The sequence below is a fragment of the Chenopodium album genome, chromosome 7 (assembly GCF_948465745.1).
Source record: "Chenopodium album chromosome 7, dcCheAlbu1.1, whole genome shotgun sequence".
Lineage (NCBI taxonomy): Eukaryota > Viridiplantae > Streptophyta > Magnoliopsida > Caryophyllales > Amaranthaceae > Chenopodium > Chenopodium album.
Genome location: NC_137840.1, coordinates 58,016,055 through 58,032,316, shown reverse-complemented (window position 1 = coordinate 58,032,316; position 16,262 = coordinate 58,016,055). Strand labels below are relative to the sequence as shown.

The 16,262-nt window shown below is 34.7% G+C and overlaps 2 protein-coding genes across 3 annotated transcripts; one reads left to right on the top strand and one right to left on the bottom strand.

Annotated features, from left to right (window-relative positions):
* Positions 1 to 1,641: 1,641 nt before the first annotated feature.
* LOC145639095 (uncharacterized) lies at positions 1,642 to 7,588 on the top strand. The gene is made up of 6 exons (XM_081690241.1): positions 1,642 to 1,775; positions 2,198 to 2,509; positions 4,080 to 4,587; positions 4,957 to 5,237; positions 6,323 to 6,691; positions 7,004 to 7,588. The coding sequence occupies exons 2-5, from the start codon at positions 2,204 to 2,206 to the stop codon at positions 6,665 to 6,667; spliced, it is 1,440 nt and encodes a 479-aa protein (XP_081546367.1). The 5' UTR covers positions 1,642 to 1,775; positions 2,198 to 2,203; the 3' UTR covers positions 6,668 to 6,691; positions 7,004 to 7,588.
* A 3,810-nt stretch (positions 7,589 to 11,398) lies between these two features.
* On the bottom strand, positions 11,399 to 15,454 carry LOC145637977 (F-actin-capping protein subunit beta-like). Of its 2 annotated transcripts, none has more exons than XM_081688961.1 (8): positions 15,270 to 15,454; positions 13,785 to 13,897; positions 13,189 to 13,302; positions 12,919 to 13,001; positions 12,626 to 12,699; positions 12,371 to 12,490; positions 12,073 to 12,168; positions 11,399 to 11,670 (listed from the first exon to the last, which is right to left on the bottom strand). In XM_081688961.1, exons 1-8 carry the CDS (start codon positions 15,396 to 15,398, stop codon positions 11,587 to 11,589), a joined length of 813 nt encoding a protein of 270 aa, XP_081545087.1. In that variant the 5' UTR covers positions 15,399 to 15,454; the 3' UTR covers positions 11,399 to 11,586. The 2 variants fall into 2 exon arrangements, with proteins under 2 accessions (XP_081545087.1, XP_081545088.1); XM_081688962.1 differs by having other exon boundaries at positions 13,785 to 13,855; positions 15,270 to 15,452.
* Positions 15,455 to 16,262: the final 808 nt, after the last annotated feature.

Genomic DNA, 16,262 nt, shown 5'->3' with positions numbered 1-16,262 from the left:
TTTCTTGATTACTCTCTCTCTCTCTTTTCTAAACTAGCCTTCTCTCAAATATAAAAATTCCGCATTCATTAGATTTAGAAATACCTAGCATAATTCGAAGTTGCCTTCCCCCTAGACGTGAAAGGTTTAATTTCTGAGGGTTTGGTCCCAAATCTCTCTTTCAATTATTTAATTTAATTGTTTGTTTATTATTTTCCTTTAAGTTACTAACGTGTGTATTTTGTTATTAGAAAGAGGTACGAGGCATCAAAGTAAGTACTTTAATTGTTTTATTGATGTTATTATGTAGAAATCATGCTTAGATTGTTATTTTGATTCCTAGTATCATGTCTAGGGTAAATTTAATACTAAGTATGATTGTTATGACGCCTTCTATTTTCTTTCCTAATATTCATGTTAGTATCATATTAGGGTTAAAGCTTTGATTTTTATTGCTTAGTGACATGCTAGGGTTTGTTATTAATCTTGTTGGTATCATGCCTAGGGTCTTGCTATTATTATGCTTTAACATGATTATTATGATTATGATTATTATAATTATTATTATGATGATTATTGTTTTGATTATTATTATGATGATTATTTATTATGTTGCTTGATATTTATTGTTATTGCTTGATCACACATTTTATGCATGTTTAAAGGAAATTTGTACTTGTAATCACGCTTAATAAGATAATTAATAATCTTGTTTAGGGTTAATATGATTATAATTCAAGTGATCGCCAATAATAGTTTTATTTGTGCATTATATTCAACCAACATAGATAAACAGGTTTAGGGTTAATCCTAATGATTGCATGTTAGTCAGAAAACGCACATGAATACGATCAGAATAAAGTAGAGGTCTATTATTAGGGCAGGTTCAATCTCTTTTAGGTTGGATTTGTACCTTCATCCCCGAACCCTATTTGGTTCAAGACTTTATGGAGTTGACGATCTCTTGGATCGTTAAGGGGTGTAACCTTCACCTCGTGAACGGTTTACAAGTTCCTAAAAAACTTGTTGGCGACTCTTTTGCTCTATCTTCTTTCCCTTTGGACGCCACCGTACTTTAGTGTATGATCACAGTGGGGTTCAAACTAGGGGATTAATGCTTGAAATATTCCCTACAGTATAGATCTTGTGAATGCGGAGTTTTGTGCCCAGTGCAATGCCCGGGTTGTTTATGAAGTCTATTTAAATCTATCCAACGTGGTGCAACACTCAAATTTTATTTTATCGAAAATAAAACTCTAAACTATTATCCTAAAACTCTATCCAAATTTGATTCAAAATAGAATTTCAAACTAACTTTTTTTTTTTTTTTTTTATCTTACGGAGTCTATTTAAATTTATCCAACGTGGCGCGACATTTGGCGAAAAGTTATAATGCCAAGTGTCGCTGCCTCGTGACCTTGCTAAAAGTTTAGCTTTATATGATTAGTTATATGATATGATATGATATAGATAGATATGTACTCCGTATTTGTTCATACCTAACTAACCTCCCTTCAAGAGAGTGAGGATTACCTCAAATAATTAAACTTCCCTCCCGATTTCAGAAGATCCTATAACGTTTCTCACCCCCATTTTTTTGTGACTTTCTAAACACCGAACCCCCCCCCCCCAAAAAAAAAAAAAAAAAAAAAAAAAAAAAAAAAAGCCATTGAAAAGCAAATGTGAAAAATAAAAAACAGACTCACAATAGCCCTGCCTTCTTCTCTCTCCTCCTTCTCCATTGAAGCGCACTCAACATCGCAGTTACGTTCTCCATCATTGAACCAGCTTCTGAGGTAAGTTCGTTGTTTTTTCTTTTTGTAATCATCATTTCAATTTCACAATCTAGGGTTTTATTTTGTTTTATTTAATTTGTCAGTGCATAAGTTTAGGGTTCGAAAATCTCAACTATTGCTTCTAAATACTATGATTACGAAAACCAAAATTATGAGCCTAATTGAATCATATATCCTTAAATTATACGATTTTTCGAATTAAATTTGGTTGCTAATGTATTGCACAACCCTTAATCGTTATAATTGAATTAAATTTGGTTGCTAATGTATTGCAAAACCCTTTAATGTTAGGATTCAAGTATTCAACTATGAATTGTATAATTTTTCGAGATAATCGAATCTAATTTTGTTGCTAATGTATTGCACAACTCTTTAATGTTAGGATTCAACTATGAATTTATTGTTTTTTTGCTTGTATACAGTCCTTGATGGAAAATAGACCTGATTTGGAGGATGATGATGATGATTTTAGTGATATCTACAAGGCGTACACTGGACCAATTGGATCTTCTGTAGTCAATGTACAAGAAAAGCCTAAAGTAAATACCAAAAAATCCCAAGCTAGCTCCGATGAGGAAGACGAGCGTGACCCTAATGCTGTCCCGACAGATTTTACGAGTCGAGAGGCTAAGGTTTGGGAGGCTAAATCTAAAGCAACAGAGAGAAACTGGAAGAAGAGGAAGGAAGAAGAAATGATTTGCAAAATTTGTGGGGAATCTGGTCACTTCACTCAGGTAAGGCTCAATGTTGCATGTTTACCTGTGTTATTGTTCTTCAGAGTTGGCAATCAACAATAAAGTTATTATCGATGGTAATTGTATACTTGATTTATATCAACCATGACGTTAATCACTATTAAAACCTATAAATAAGTTAGATTATAATCATGGTTAACAATTACTATTACTTCCATGTTTTATGAATGTTACATGGACTCGAAACAGGTATGTGTCCAAGCGTCTAACTCGGCTATTTTGTGAAAAAAAAATCCATGGTTTTGAACCAAAAGTGATGTGTCCAAGTGTCATACTCAAGTCCGAGTATCGAGAGTCCGACATGGGTAATTAAGGTGAAATGAAGAGTATGACATTAGTTAAGTTCATTTTTTTTTCTTATGTACTCTACTTGGCTACCACACCCACCCACCCTACTACTTGGCTATCACACACACACCCAAAAAAAACAAAAGTAGAACCGATGAACACTATATTTTCTTTGACAGCAACAATGGGTATGGTGAACTTGCTGGTTTTGATGAAGGCCAAATTGAAAAGCAGTAACCACCATTGTCTTAAAAAAAAAAAAAAAAAAAAATTATAATAAAGAAAAACCAAAAAACAAAACCCCAACTCACATTGTTAACTTGGAAATCTTCAACCCCATAAAATCTACTTGGATGGTTAAAATATCATGAAGATTTGAGATACCCTGATGAAAATTGAAGCAGGATTAGAGGTCTCAATCTACAAATCAATTCTTTTTAGGAAAGAAATTGTGGGAATGGGAAATTAACACACGCTGCTTTAGCACCTGAACTCATTCAATCTTTGAAGAAATTGCTGGGAAAAACCTACAATCTACGGAGAAAAAGAGCTAATGATAGAGACAAAGAGATGTGAAACCATCATTATATCAAGGTGGTGGGAGAATTCTTTATAAAGGAAGGGGCAAACTCATCTTTACTCTGGAATTGTTTACTGTAGCTAGCAATATAAGTTATTATTATGATTAGACAATGGCCATAAATGTCTTGGTTGATATAAATCAAGACTTCAAGAGTATAGAATTAACATTGATGATAACCTCGTATTATTTTTTTTTTCCCTCCGATTACCAAAATGAAAAGTGCAATAATACCGGGTAACCAAAAAGAATTTCCCTTAATGATTATATCCTAAAGCACATAAGGTTCTTTGAAGAAAGTAAGTTATAATAGCTTCCAAAATATGATGTGGGTTTACACCAATCCTAAGCTCCATCTTAAATAAGAGATACTGGGAAAGAATGATAAATCTCTCTCTGATTGATGAAGGGTCCTCCATAAAAAAACCTCTTGACTGCATACATCTGAACCCCTTGAGCAGGAGGTTCTGGTATAAACATTGGGGTGATGATATTATTGTCAGATTTTATTTTCTTAGTAGGTTACATGGCCATATCTCCTGATGCGATTTGTTGTAAGGCCTCTGTTTGCTAATTTATGCTGCTGTATGATATCCTTTTTTTTTTTTATTGTACTTGTGCTTTTAGCCTAGATTTACCAACTCTTTGCTTCAATGTTGCTGGACTATGAAACAATTGCAGGGATGTCCATTTACCCTTGGAGGGAATCGCAACTCCCAGGATTTCTTTGAAAGGGTGGCTGCAAGAGACAAGCAAGTGAGAGCACTTTTCACAGATAAAGTGATCGAGAAGATCGAGCTAGACAATGGCTGCAAAATCAAGATGGATGAGAAGTTTATTATTGTTAGTGGCAAGGATAGATTAATCTTGAGAAAAGGTGTAGATGCAGTGCATAAAGTGATTAAAGATGAATGTAATGATAGGAGCTCTCCAGGTTCTCATACAGGTAGGTCTAAATCGCCAGAGCGCAGTCCTATTGGTACTCGGTTTTCACGCTCAGAACCCCGAAGATCTAGGTCACCTGAGCGCAGTCCTTTCAGTAATCGATTTACGCGCTCAGAATCTCAAAGATCTAACCCTAGCCCTAGAAATGCATCACAGTTTCATCAGAGATTTGGCAGACAAGATAGAGGTCTTGAGGACCGTATTCGTGGGGATCTGCAGAAACCTTCTAGAAATTCTCCACAAGGTAGGGCAACTAAAAGCTATACCTGTAACTCTATTACAGAACTGGTAATTAGTGACTATATTGCAGTACTATATCTCAACATTTTGAGCTCTATTATAATGTTTTATGGACTGTCATCTGTATTGTACTTGATGTTCTAGTAACATTGCATGTTGTTTATCTGTGATTGCAGCAAGAGGTAAGTTCTTTTACCCTACCATGTTGGATATTGAAGTGAGTTTCGCGAAGGGGTCTGATTTTTCCAAGTTGTCTTCAAAAGTTACTGTAAAGTGCATCAGAGGGATTCTAAGTATAGTTTATCTAGTTAGAGCTACTATTTATGTTAGGCAATGCTGAAACAAATGGTTAACATAGTATCATTTACTGAAGCTTATGTTAGTGATGGAGGACGAGGTCGTGCAAGCCGTTCGCGATCTCCAGCCCGTGCCCCTTATAGTGGCAGTTCATATACCACATATCAGGGACCCTACAGATCCCATGGTTGGGAAACCGAGAGACGGGGATATGATGTCCATGCTGATAATAAGGTTGAGCATCCCTTATTGCCACAAACACTTGAGGATGTGGAGTTGGAATACAAAAGAGAGGCCATGGATCTAGCCAGACTTCGTGATCAGCAAGAAGACGAGGAGAATTACAAGCACCGTGAGGTATGTGTGTCTATCAGTGTGTGTGAGCTTTTGTAATGTCAATGTGTGTGTGTGTGTGTGTGTGTGTCCCTTGTATGTCTGTATGCTTATGTGTGTTTCTCCTTGTGCTGCTAGTATTGATAAATTTTAAGGTCTGTACAAGAGTATTAGTCCAATTCTTACTTTCTTAGAGCAAATGCTTTTTGTTTAAAAATTTAGTGTAGATATTTTGTGATGGCTTCACGTGAGGGTTGACTTTGTAATAGTGCATAAAAAGTTGTAAATCCTGACAATTCTTGCTGAGAAACAAAGGTAAGCTACCATTTGTTATGAACATAGAATTAAATATTAAGCCATTTTGTTGAACATATATGGGCTGTTTAGCTGTTGGAGCCTTGGAGGTGTAACTATCTGGCTCTGTACTCTGAAGTGTATAAGGAGCAATCAGTCTGTTGTAGGTTGTTTTATTGGTTAAGTTGTACTACTAATTGCTTTGTTGGCAACATTATTGTTGCAGCCTATAAGCAAAGAGTGACATCACAACATTCAAAGCAGTATAACTCCATATTACTTTATCCGTTGTTGATCTGAACCATAAGATATTGAAAATTGCATCTTACTCACAACATTCTCTCCCTCCACAAATTAAATTAAATTCGTAAGCTCATATTTTGGTTATTTCTGTAAAACTTCATAATAACTCTTGTGTATACTTCAAATATATAATTGCGCTGTTGGTCAACTTCGCTTAAGTGTAATTTTTCCATGTAGTCATTTGCCCATTTGTTTTAGCTCACGTCGTTGCTTGTATTCCCTTTGTCCTTTATTGTTTGCCTCATTTCTATTTTCTTTTGTGATGAGGACCACAACTTCACTCTCACATAATATATAGTTGGCCCCATCACTTCTGTTTGTTATCTACTCCACTCAACCAAAAATCAACAAAGTGAAAAGTGGCTTGGGAGCTAAAAATTAAGGACGGAAGGAGTACTTAAGTGGCTGTTTGTTGATGATATTACTGTTGATATATGTGTATTCAAATTGATACGAATCATCTTTATTAAAATGACAAATGTTTCACTCTGTGGTGCTCAAAATAATATTAGGTTATCAGAGACTTGAGAGAGACTTACATGAAAAGGCTTGCTGGTTTACGAAGCTCTCATGCTAAACAGTGGGATGAGTTCCTTCACTTGGATGCACAAAGACGTCAGCAGGTGCACCAGCAGCAGATGCCAACTTCAGGTTTTGGTGGTTATCAGCAGTCCACTTTCTCTGATTATGATTCATTACACAGTCAGCCCTATGCTGGGTCAAACTTTCATGTAGAGCCAAGGGGCCAATACACAAACCCTGCTGAGCACTTTCCACACCCTAGGCCCCGTGATGCTTACACTGATATTCAGCATCAGAGACTAGATGGTTATGGGAGAGCATACAATCGATATTAAGTAGTTATGCTGAAAAAAATATTGGTGAGTGTGCCTTGCTCTTCAGAATAAGTTCATGTATATTCTTGCTTTTGTTTTTCCCCCTTGTAAATGCACCGTCTGTTTTACAAGTACTTGGCTCCATGTTTTGGTAAGATTTGGAGTTATAAGCATTCCTTGTTAGGTATCTTAGATTCACCTTGGGATCAATTGGCTCTACTGCATTGTATGATGTTAGCTTATAATTATAGCAATACTTTATATGTAGAAGGATTAGAGGTGCTGGAATTTAATGGATGTAGGCCATTTCTTTATTAACAATGCAATAAATTAAATGTTCACTTCAAAACTTTTCAGGGATCAGGGCTTGATGATTACATATGCTAGTGGAGACTGAACCCTAGGTAAGTTCTATAGAGTTCTTTTTAGGTTGTCGAGAGATTAGCAAAGATCATCATTATTGTTCGATGCCCTTGTGGTTCTGCCTTGTAAAACCACTTGCTTTGTTAATTTTGACCCTTGTTTCGTCCTGTTGGTTTAGCGATAATCAACCTATGATGTTAAACCTTGTTTGGGTTTGGTCATGTCTTTGAATTGTTGGATCAAATTGAATGGCGATTTGCTCTATTTAACAGTGGTGGTTTTTCATTCAAACACAGCTGTTTGAACTTATTCTTATATCTTTACACATTTCTTGGAAGCCTGCCTTTATGATCACAATTTCAAAATATTTGCAAGGACGGATATCTTTGTGAAATTGAGATTAACATGGACAAATCTTTTGGAGGTTTGTTTCTGGCAAGGTATAAGTTTTATTGTTAGTATCCATCTTTTTTTTTTTTTTTTTTTATCCATCTTTTGGATTTTGGGTGTATTAGACATACTTTTGTTTGACAGTCATTTTCAAGCTAGCTTGAACAAGTTAGCTCAAGATTATTCTTATTCTTCCATGGATCATTAGTAGTATAGAGCCGTTGGCAGCATTAACATGTCTGCATGATTGAAGACTTCATCAGGTGTTTGATCAAATGTCTACGGCGATGGCTGCTTTGATGTTCATCAATGAACCTATTAAGGTTCATTACGACTATGGCTGATTTTATGTTCATCAGTAATTGCATGAAGGTTCATTTCAACTATGAATGTTCGGTTCAAGTATGGTTGATCATCAAAATGAATTTCATATTTAATTTGAGTGATAAGTAGTGTCTACAATCGTGAAGAAAAATTGAATTTTATTGACAAACCACTTGTCTACAACCACAAATGAAGCATTTATTGAGGTTTATCGATGTATGTTTAGTTGAATATGATTGATATATTTTGTTATATTATTGTATGAGAAGTTCAAAAAAATAAATTTAACCAGTGTTTAAAAAAAAAAAAATCAATAACATTAAGGTATTCTTTGGACAGGTTAAAAACATTAAGTTCGTTAATGTTCTCCTCAGATTGAATGGTCATTCCATCAAGTGACACTTAGCATTTTAATAATTCACCAAATGCTATTAAAGTTTTAAAAATTCATCAAATGTAACTGAATTTTTTATAAATTCACCGAGTCCCATGAATGATTAACGATCGAGTATTAAACCAAAACACATGTCATGATATGATTGATTTGGGGATAATTTTCTCGATTTTCGTGACAAAATTTGTTCGGTAAAGTACGTTTTGGGAGTTATTTTGTTCCTGATGGAATCAATTTAAGCTCAAAATTAGCAAAAGCAATAACGTAAATGTCCTTTTTTTTTTTTTTTTTTTTTTGAAGGAAATGTAAATGTCCTGTTTTATGTGTAAAAATATCTAGATTAACGAGTCATTATTTTTTAACCATGAAAATTGATCGGGTAAGGTTTTAGAGGTTATTTTGACCAAATTGTCTAACGGAGTTAATGGCCGTTAGTCATTAATGACACACGGTGAATCTTTTTTAAAACTCGGTGACATTTGGTGAATTTTGAAAACCTTGATGGTGTTTGGTGAATTATTAAAATTGTCAGTGACATATAGTGAAATAGCAATCATTGCATAAGTTTTTTTGCTAATCACCTAATGATGTTGCGAGTGTGCAATGTACAAAGCACCGTATTTGTATTTGTAACTTTTTTTTAGGAAAAGTAAGAAAAATAAAAATCAGAAAGCCCTCACGTGGGGAAATATTTGTGTTTGTAGTTGTTCCAAAAAAAAATTAATTACGAAATTTTAAAGTACGTTGTTGAAGAAAATTTAAATTAATTTCATTGGAACTATCGTAGCTTAGGAATAACCGAATATAGTACAGAACCCAATCAAAGAATGATCGACTTGTGTTAGCTTAGTGGATTTGTAGTAATTCACCTCTTCATGCATCCATCGCACATCTGCAAAATCAAAACAAATGTTACTAATCCTAATCATGTTTCCCGCAAATATCACAATGGCTTTAATATTTGGTGATAGATAGGTTAAAGCCCTTCATAAAGATGGCACTAATATTTGGTGATAGATAGGTCAGCCCGACACGAAAAAAGTACGACACAACACGACATTGTGGGGCTGCCTTTATTTGGGAGAAACATGATGTGGTAAGACATGATCAGGTTCGACACGACAAAACACACTAAAATCAATGCAATTTTGCTAAGGCACACAAGTCTGGCACGACACGGCCCAACACGATGACACGTGGGCCTGGGCCATGCACATGCCAACCTTTTGAAAACTTCAGCCCAGCACGTTACGACACAAAACTCATGGGCCAAGCCATGGATCAGGCCTAACAAACCCAAAAACACGTGGACCTGTCACGGAGGAAATCCAAATTGATATCCTATGTCAACGAGGAGCGTTGATATAGGGGCGGCGTTGTCATTTCACTCATTAAATGAAGGTCAAAATTGAAACAGATATGAAAACCCCCTTAAAACCCCGTTTTATGTCTTTTGTTTTTGATGGGGGGTCGTTGAGACAACCTTAACATCATTAAAGGAATTTTCTCTCTCTTCTGCAACAGTGACCCTTAATGGTTTTTTACACCTTTCTTCTTCATTTCGACTGAATTAAGTGGTTGTGCTTGGGATTTTTGATGATCAATACGGTTGTGTACATCGTATGATGAAGATTGTGGATTTCGAGGAAAGCATGAGCAATGTTGTGGAGCTCAATTCCTTTGATGACGACAGAATCAAAGTTTCATTAACTTCCAAAATGAAGGTATTATTCGATTCATAAATTGCTAGATTAATATGTTGCATTTGTAATACGAAATTGCATTGAAAATTGAATTTCATTGAGGTACGAGATGAAGTATCAATTGCGTCGCACACATCTGATGAATTCAGCTGTTGTTTTCATTTTTAAGCTGGGAAATATTGTTACTTGGATATTTCGGGTTAAAGGATATCACTTAGGGCTTCACTGTCGAAATTTTGCAAATTCTCTCCCTCCACATTTACCCCAGGACAACCACACGAAATGCAGTAGTGAAATGATGACGAAGCTAGAATTATTGCTTTGAGTGTTTGTGTGGTGGTGTTACCGAATTAATTACCGCCGATAATCATTGACGCTGATCTTATGAAGATTTGTCTTTACCCAAACTAGTTATTCTCTCTCCTCCTCTGCAATCTTCGATCTCATTAAAATTGAGCCGACGGAGTTGAATTTTCCGTCCAAACAAGTACCGTTACAAGATTTGAATAAAAAATTGCACCAAAGGAGTCCTACTCAGCATTCCACTACTTTTCATGTGGGTTTCAAAATAAGTTTCAATTAATTACGAGATTGCCATTATATTAATGAAATTTTGTTGATATAACATATCAATATTATATTAATGAAATTTTGTTGATATAACATATCAATGGAGTCTGGCTCCCTGGCACGAGACACGGCCCGACATCTTGCCTACCTTGTAAAGTACATTATACTCGTATAACCACATACGGAGAAACATGGAATGTATACTCAAATTCTACTCGTTAACTTAAACCTTCAAAGTTGACCATCCCCTCCACCCCCCATCTTTCCTTTGTTTGTCTCCCAAATCTCTCCCTTCTCTTCTTTTCTACCTTTCATTTTCTGTCTTTTACTTTTCTATCCCTTTTTTTCATTTTGAAGTAGTAATTTTGCCATACATTATATTTATAATATAATTTCACAAGAACTGTTTAGTAAGATAGTTTATCACAAGTTTTTCACAAGTTAATGTAATTCAAAATTTTTAAAATGACTACCATATAAATTGATAGACTAAATTGTCACATCAATACATTTTGTTTGTTTGTGTTTTTTTTTTTTTTTTTTTTTTTTTTTTTTTTTTTTTTTTTTGCACTTTCTCTCTCCATATTCAAATCTTTTGATTTCTTTGTCTAACTCTAACCTCATACCTAGACACATTCATATCCTCCAATTTCTTCAGATAAACACCAATTTAAGCTTAAGATACTGCACAGTAAAACATAAATTATGGAAACTCAAAATTTTTCTAGTTTTTAAAATTTCTGCCAAAAGTGCCTATTTTCTGAACCATAGTAGAACTTTCGTATTTTGAGAGCAACCTTTCTACATTTTTAAAAGTGTTTTAATGTATTTATCTTATATTCAATCTATGTTTGATTATTGACAAAAACATCCAGAAACTAATTCCAATCTTTTATCTGGCTTACTCAAGAAATCAATCATAAATGCATTGCACACAAATAAAATATTTTTTTATATATATATAAAAAAAACAGTAATACAAATTGCAAGCTGAAGCTCGACAAGTAATATCATAGAACCAAAAACAATTTCAAAAATTAAGCGAGAGCCAACAAAATGGTAAAGTCTACAAGAGGATATTGAATTCCAATTCAACCAAATTCTGGAACACATAACCAGAGATTCAAATAAATGACGATAATACACTAATAATCCACAATATAATACTTTTAGATCATGATTCAAAGACATACAAATCAGCTATCAGGCAGTTTCATCGTTGCCAATTCAGCAGGTGGCCGCAAAGTGCAAACCATCTCTCTTGTCTTCCCAAAGTAAACCTATTCAGATTCAGCAGCATAACACATAGCTCAGTAAAACATTCTTAAGTATACTTCCTCCAACCCAGATTAGTCATCACATTGTCCCAAGTCTCCCAACCCAACCCTAATACTTACGGTGACCATAATAATGTATACTGTATTATTTTCCCCTTCCCGGCCATCATATTCTGAATAATTTAAGGATGGCATAGCAGAAAATGTAATCATATAAACCATTACTGTTAAGCATATGTAACAATTTTTTCTAGATATCCTATATAAGAATGTGAGACTATGCACAGGTATAAAGCTGCCGACTTCAAAGTTCAAACATAAACATTCTAGGAGTAGAGTGGGTGCATTGAACAGGCATGTCCCATAAACTATCAAAAGCATCAAATTTTCAGTCATGCGTAGTACCTGATCCAGGGAGTTTCGAAGCTTGCCTTCCAATTCTTCAATCATTTTTCCCATGTTACAAAGATGACCTTCGGCCACTGACAGTTGCATACTCATCTACACCACGAAAAGAAAACTTAAGTACAAACCTAGAAAAAGGATTTAAGTGGAAAATATGAAGTATTCTGGTATTTGCCCCAGCGATCACTGTATTATAATAACCAGTCAAACAGCTTAACATGATCATATCAAGGGGGCAACACAGTGTAAAGTTGAGATTATAATGGTCACAGTATCGTTTGCAGAACAAGTACATTACCTGTCTTCTAATAGATCCAGATAAGCTGAATGTCCCGCAGGAGTCACTATTTGTAGTCAAAGATAGCATGACAGTACTGGTTAAACAGTACCTTGCAGTTCCTTCATCCTCAGGTCCCACCTATATTGTCATTGAAATAATTTGGTGCTTGATGAGTAAATGACACGAGGAACCATCTTTGGGAAAAGGAAAATGGTAAAATAAAATGAGGTTGCATAGAATTGTAATTCACAAGTAGAAGATCAGTAGACATACCTCAATAACATGGATGGCATCCCACTGTCCTTCATGCAAATAACCTCTTCGCCCATGACCAGACTTTGAACCATCTAATACACAGAATGAGTCCACAGGGCAGTCAAACATTAAAAACAAGTATGCATTACCCTCATAAATTTTGAATTGTCAACTTTACCCCCCCCCCCCCCCCCCCCAGCACAAACAGGCGCAAGCAATAACTGAATGTTGAGTGACCCAATTTAGTTTTTTCTTCTTCTTTTCATTTCAGTTAAGGGAAGATTCAGTCAGGGAAAAAGGTATAGAATCACCTTTCTTTATCAAGAAGCATGCGACAAATCCTTCATTATCATCTTCCCACATATAAACAGATGAAATTCCACCTTCATAATACCTAGCATTAAAAGATAATTTATTTACCTCAAACCCTTAAAAAACCAGCGCAGAAAGAAGAAATAGATAGAAGGGGCCTTGAAAAAAAGGCCAAAAAAAAAAAAAAAAAAAAACAGAAAGAATACTGACAGTAATAAGCATTGCCACTGAACTAGAAAACCAAGTACGAGGCAAGTAAAGGACCTCACTGGTCACAATATACAGTAAAAACATCATTGGCTTCAATTTCGAGGTTCCTCAGCTCTACAGAAGGATAAAGGCCATCCTCCAATGGTGGCTGGTACTTATTTGTCCATGGCGACCTATAATGAAAAAAGGGGAAACAAAATTGAATTACAGCTTTGAAACAGTGCTACAGAAAAACAGTTAGAAGAGACAACATTCACTAGGACAAGCATCAACTCAACAGGCAAAGAGCTATGTAAAGATTCACCATGGTATCTGAAAAATGCCAGTATGCCAATGAAATAAAATTTCAGTTAGTCAATGGACTCACTAACCAGAGAGGCATGTTTAACACATAACAAAGATTAGCTTTATACTTTGTGCTATTGTATATGAGAAATGCCAATGAGCTAAGCACAAATCACTGATGCAATACTTAAAATAATGATAAAGATAAAAAATAAAAAATAAAAATAAAATAAAAAACGAGTAAAACCTTCTACATTCTTGATCACATAAAACGTGCTACCGCAAACCAGAAAATAATGTTTAAGAAATTAAAAATGTATTGATAATATAAATGGGTAAGAAAATAATGTATGCCAGCCAACTTTATCACCTGTAGGAATCAGCATCTCTGTTATATTCACACAATATGAACTCCTTTCCACTTTCTTGATCACATAAAACCTGCTTCCGCAAACCAGAAAATAATCTACTTAATCTGGCATCCTGGATACCCATAACATATGACATCATAGCGCAAAAGACGATGTGATAAAATAAAATAGCTAAAAGTTAGCAAGATACTCAAATAAAAGCCTCCAGAAGAGAATTTATACAAAATGAAAATTACTCAGTTTACCAGGAGAAAAAAAAAAAAAAAAAAAAAAAAAAAAAAAAAACCCATCCAAATCAAAGTAGAATGTATAATTTCCAGCAAATATCATCGATAATTCTAACAAATTAATTATCTTTTCTTTGAACTGTTGGTATATTAACATGCAAGCTTCTTACACTCTATTATGAGAAAAGGACTGCCATGAATAGCAATAATCTTTAATGGCGCATAAGAAAATTCTGATTCATTTCCAACCACAATTCCTCATAAATTTTTTTTCCCACTCGTTAACATAACTACATAAGCAGATAACTTTTGTAGGCTAAAGCAGTTAAAGAAGAACCAAAGCTTTAGGTATCACATTTGTTTTTGAGGGTGGTCCAGGATAACTTCAAATTGAGGCTTGGAAAAGCGGACTCAAACATCTAAAAGTGGATTTAACAATCAGGAAGTATATACTCCGTAATTATTAAAAGTAAGTTAATTCATGATCAAACACACTACTCAGAATTAGCATCCAATAGGATTGACTTTCAATCTATCAAGTACTTGTATATAGAAATTAGAAACCACAAGCAAACCCTAAACAAATCCAAAGGGCAATAATAGTTGCAATAAACTCAATACATTGATCACAGAACAGTTTAAAGCATATAGAAAATCCCACTGATTCAGATTCTCTAAGTTATGCTAAATTACATCAATCAATAGTATACTCAAATAATAATCCTCTACGGCTTGGTTGAAGTGAATGGGTCGCAATGTACGATGGTGTTACATAAAGCAGCCCAAGATTGCAAATGCGAAAGATCCGATTCGAGGCAACAACTGTAACCCTTTGTGATTATATATGTCACACACTAACACCCATACAAGTTTCTTATTAAACCTGCACATCATTTCTATTTTGTAACAAATTTACCCATAAAATCAACACCAAGTCAATAATCAATTCTGGCATCAGCCTACCAGAAATTCTTACTAAACTGTTCATATCCAAACCCAATCAATACAGAATTCTACACACATTCAACAATAGATAAATCCACAATCATAATTCTGCATAAATCAATAGACAAAGCAAATCCCAATAAAATTAAAACCCTAAACAAAGATTAACACCCACAACCCATAAAGTCAAAATCAAGCAAGATCAAATAAAACCCAACAAAATACAACATTTTTCAATCCATAAAAAGAAAAAAAAAAAATCCATGAAATTGAAAGAAAAGTAGATGAATTATCAGAAACAGGGGTCAAAACCTGGAGAGGTTGATCGACTTGAGAGAGGAGATCAGAGGAATGCTCAGGCATGAGAGAAAGAAGAGCAGAGAGAGCGGTATCAGTGTGCTTAGGATGAATCCTTCGCATCAACCCCATTGCAGCTTCCATATTTTCTTTGTTTAGTGGGTTGTTTGATCAACCCAGAAAATGAGCACAAAGAGAGATATAGTAGGCTTTAGTTTAGAGCTATTCATGGACGGGTCAACCCGCTAAACCCGCCCAATCCGGCCCGCAAAATAAGCGGGCTTGGACAACCATTTTGAAAAAATTGTTAATTTGGGCGGGCTAGGCCCGGCCCATTAATATAAATGGGCGGACACGGACCAATAAGTCTACTGTGCACCCTTGTCCTGGTCCATCTAGGATAGCTGGACCACAAGCGATTGTTCAGATTTTATTACCAAATGTTCAAAAGTATGGACGTGGTGCAGTGTTTGGATTTTTGTACAAAATGTTCAAAATTTACAATTGTTCAGATTTTTTTACAAAATGTTTAATAGTAAAGGCATACATTGAGATTGTTCAAATATTTTTACTAAATGTTCAAAATTTGCGAGGTTTCGATTTTTTTACTTAATGTTCAAATTTTGCAATTGTCCAGATTTTTTTACTAAATGTTCAAAAGTATAGGCGTGGTCATTGCGATTGTTCAGATATTTTTTACTAAATGTTCAAAATTTGCGATGTTCGGATTTTTTTACTAAATGCTCAAAATTTGCAATTATTCAGATCTTTTTACTGAATGTTCAAAAGTATAGGCGTGGTACATTGCGATTGTTCAAATATTTTCACTAAATGTTCAAAAATTTTGATGTTCAGATTGTTTTTTTTTAATGTTCAAAATTTGCAATTGTTCAGATTTTGCTTACTAAATGTTCAAAAGTATCAGATAATCGATCATAATAGATACGAATTGATTGATCGAATTAACTTCAACAAATTCAATTGATATTAGAACAATGATTTCATCTA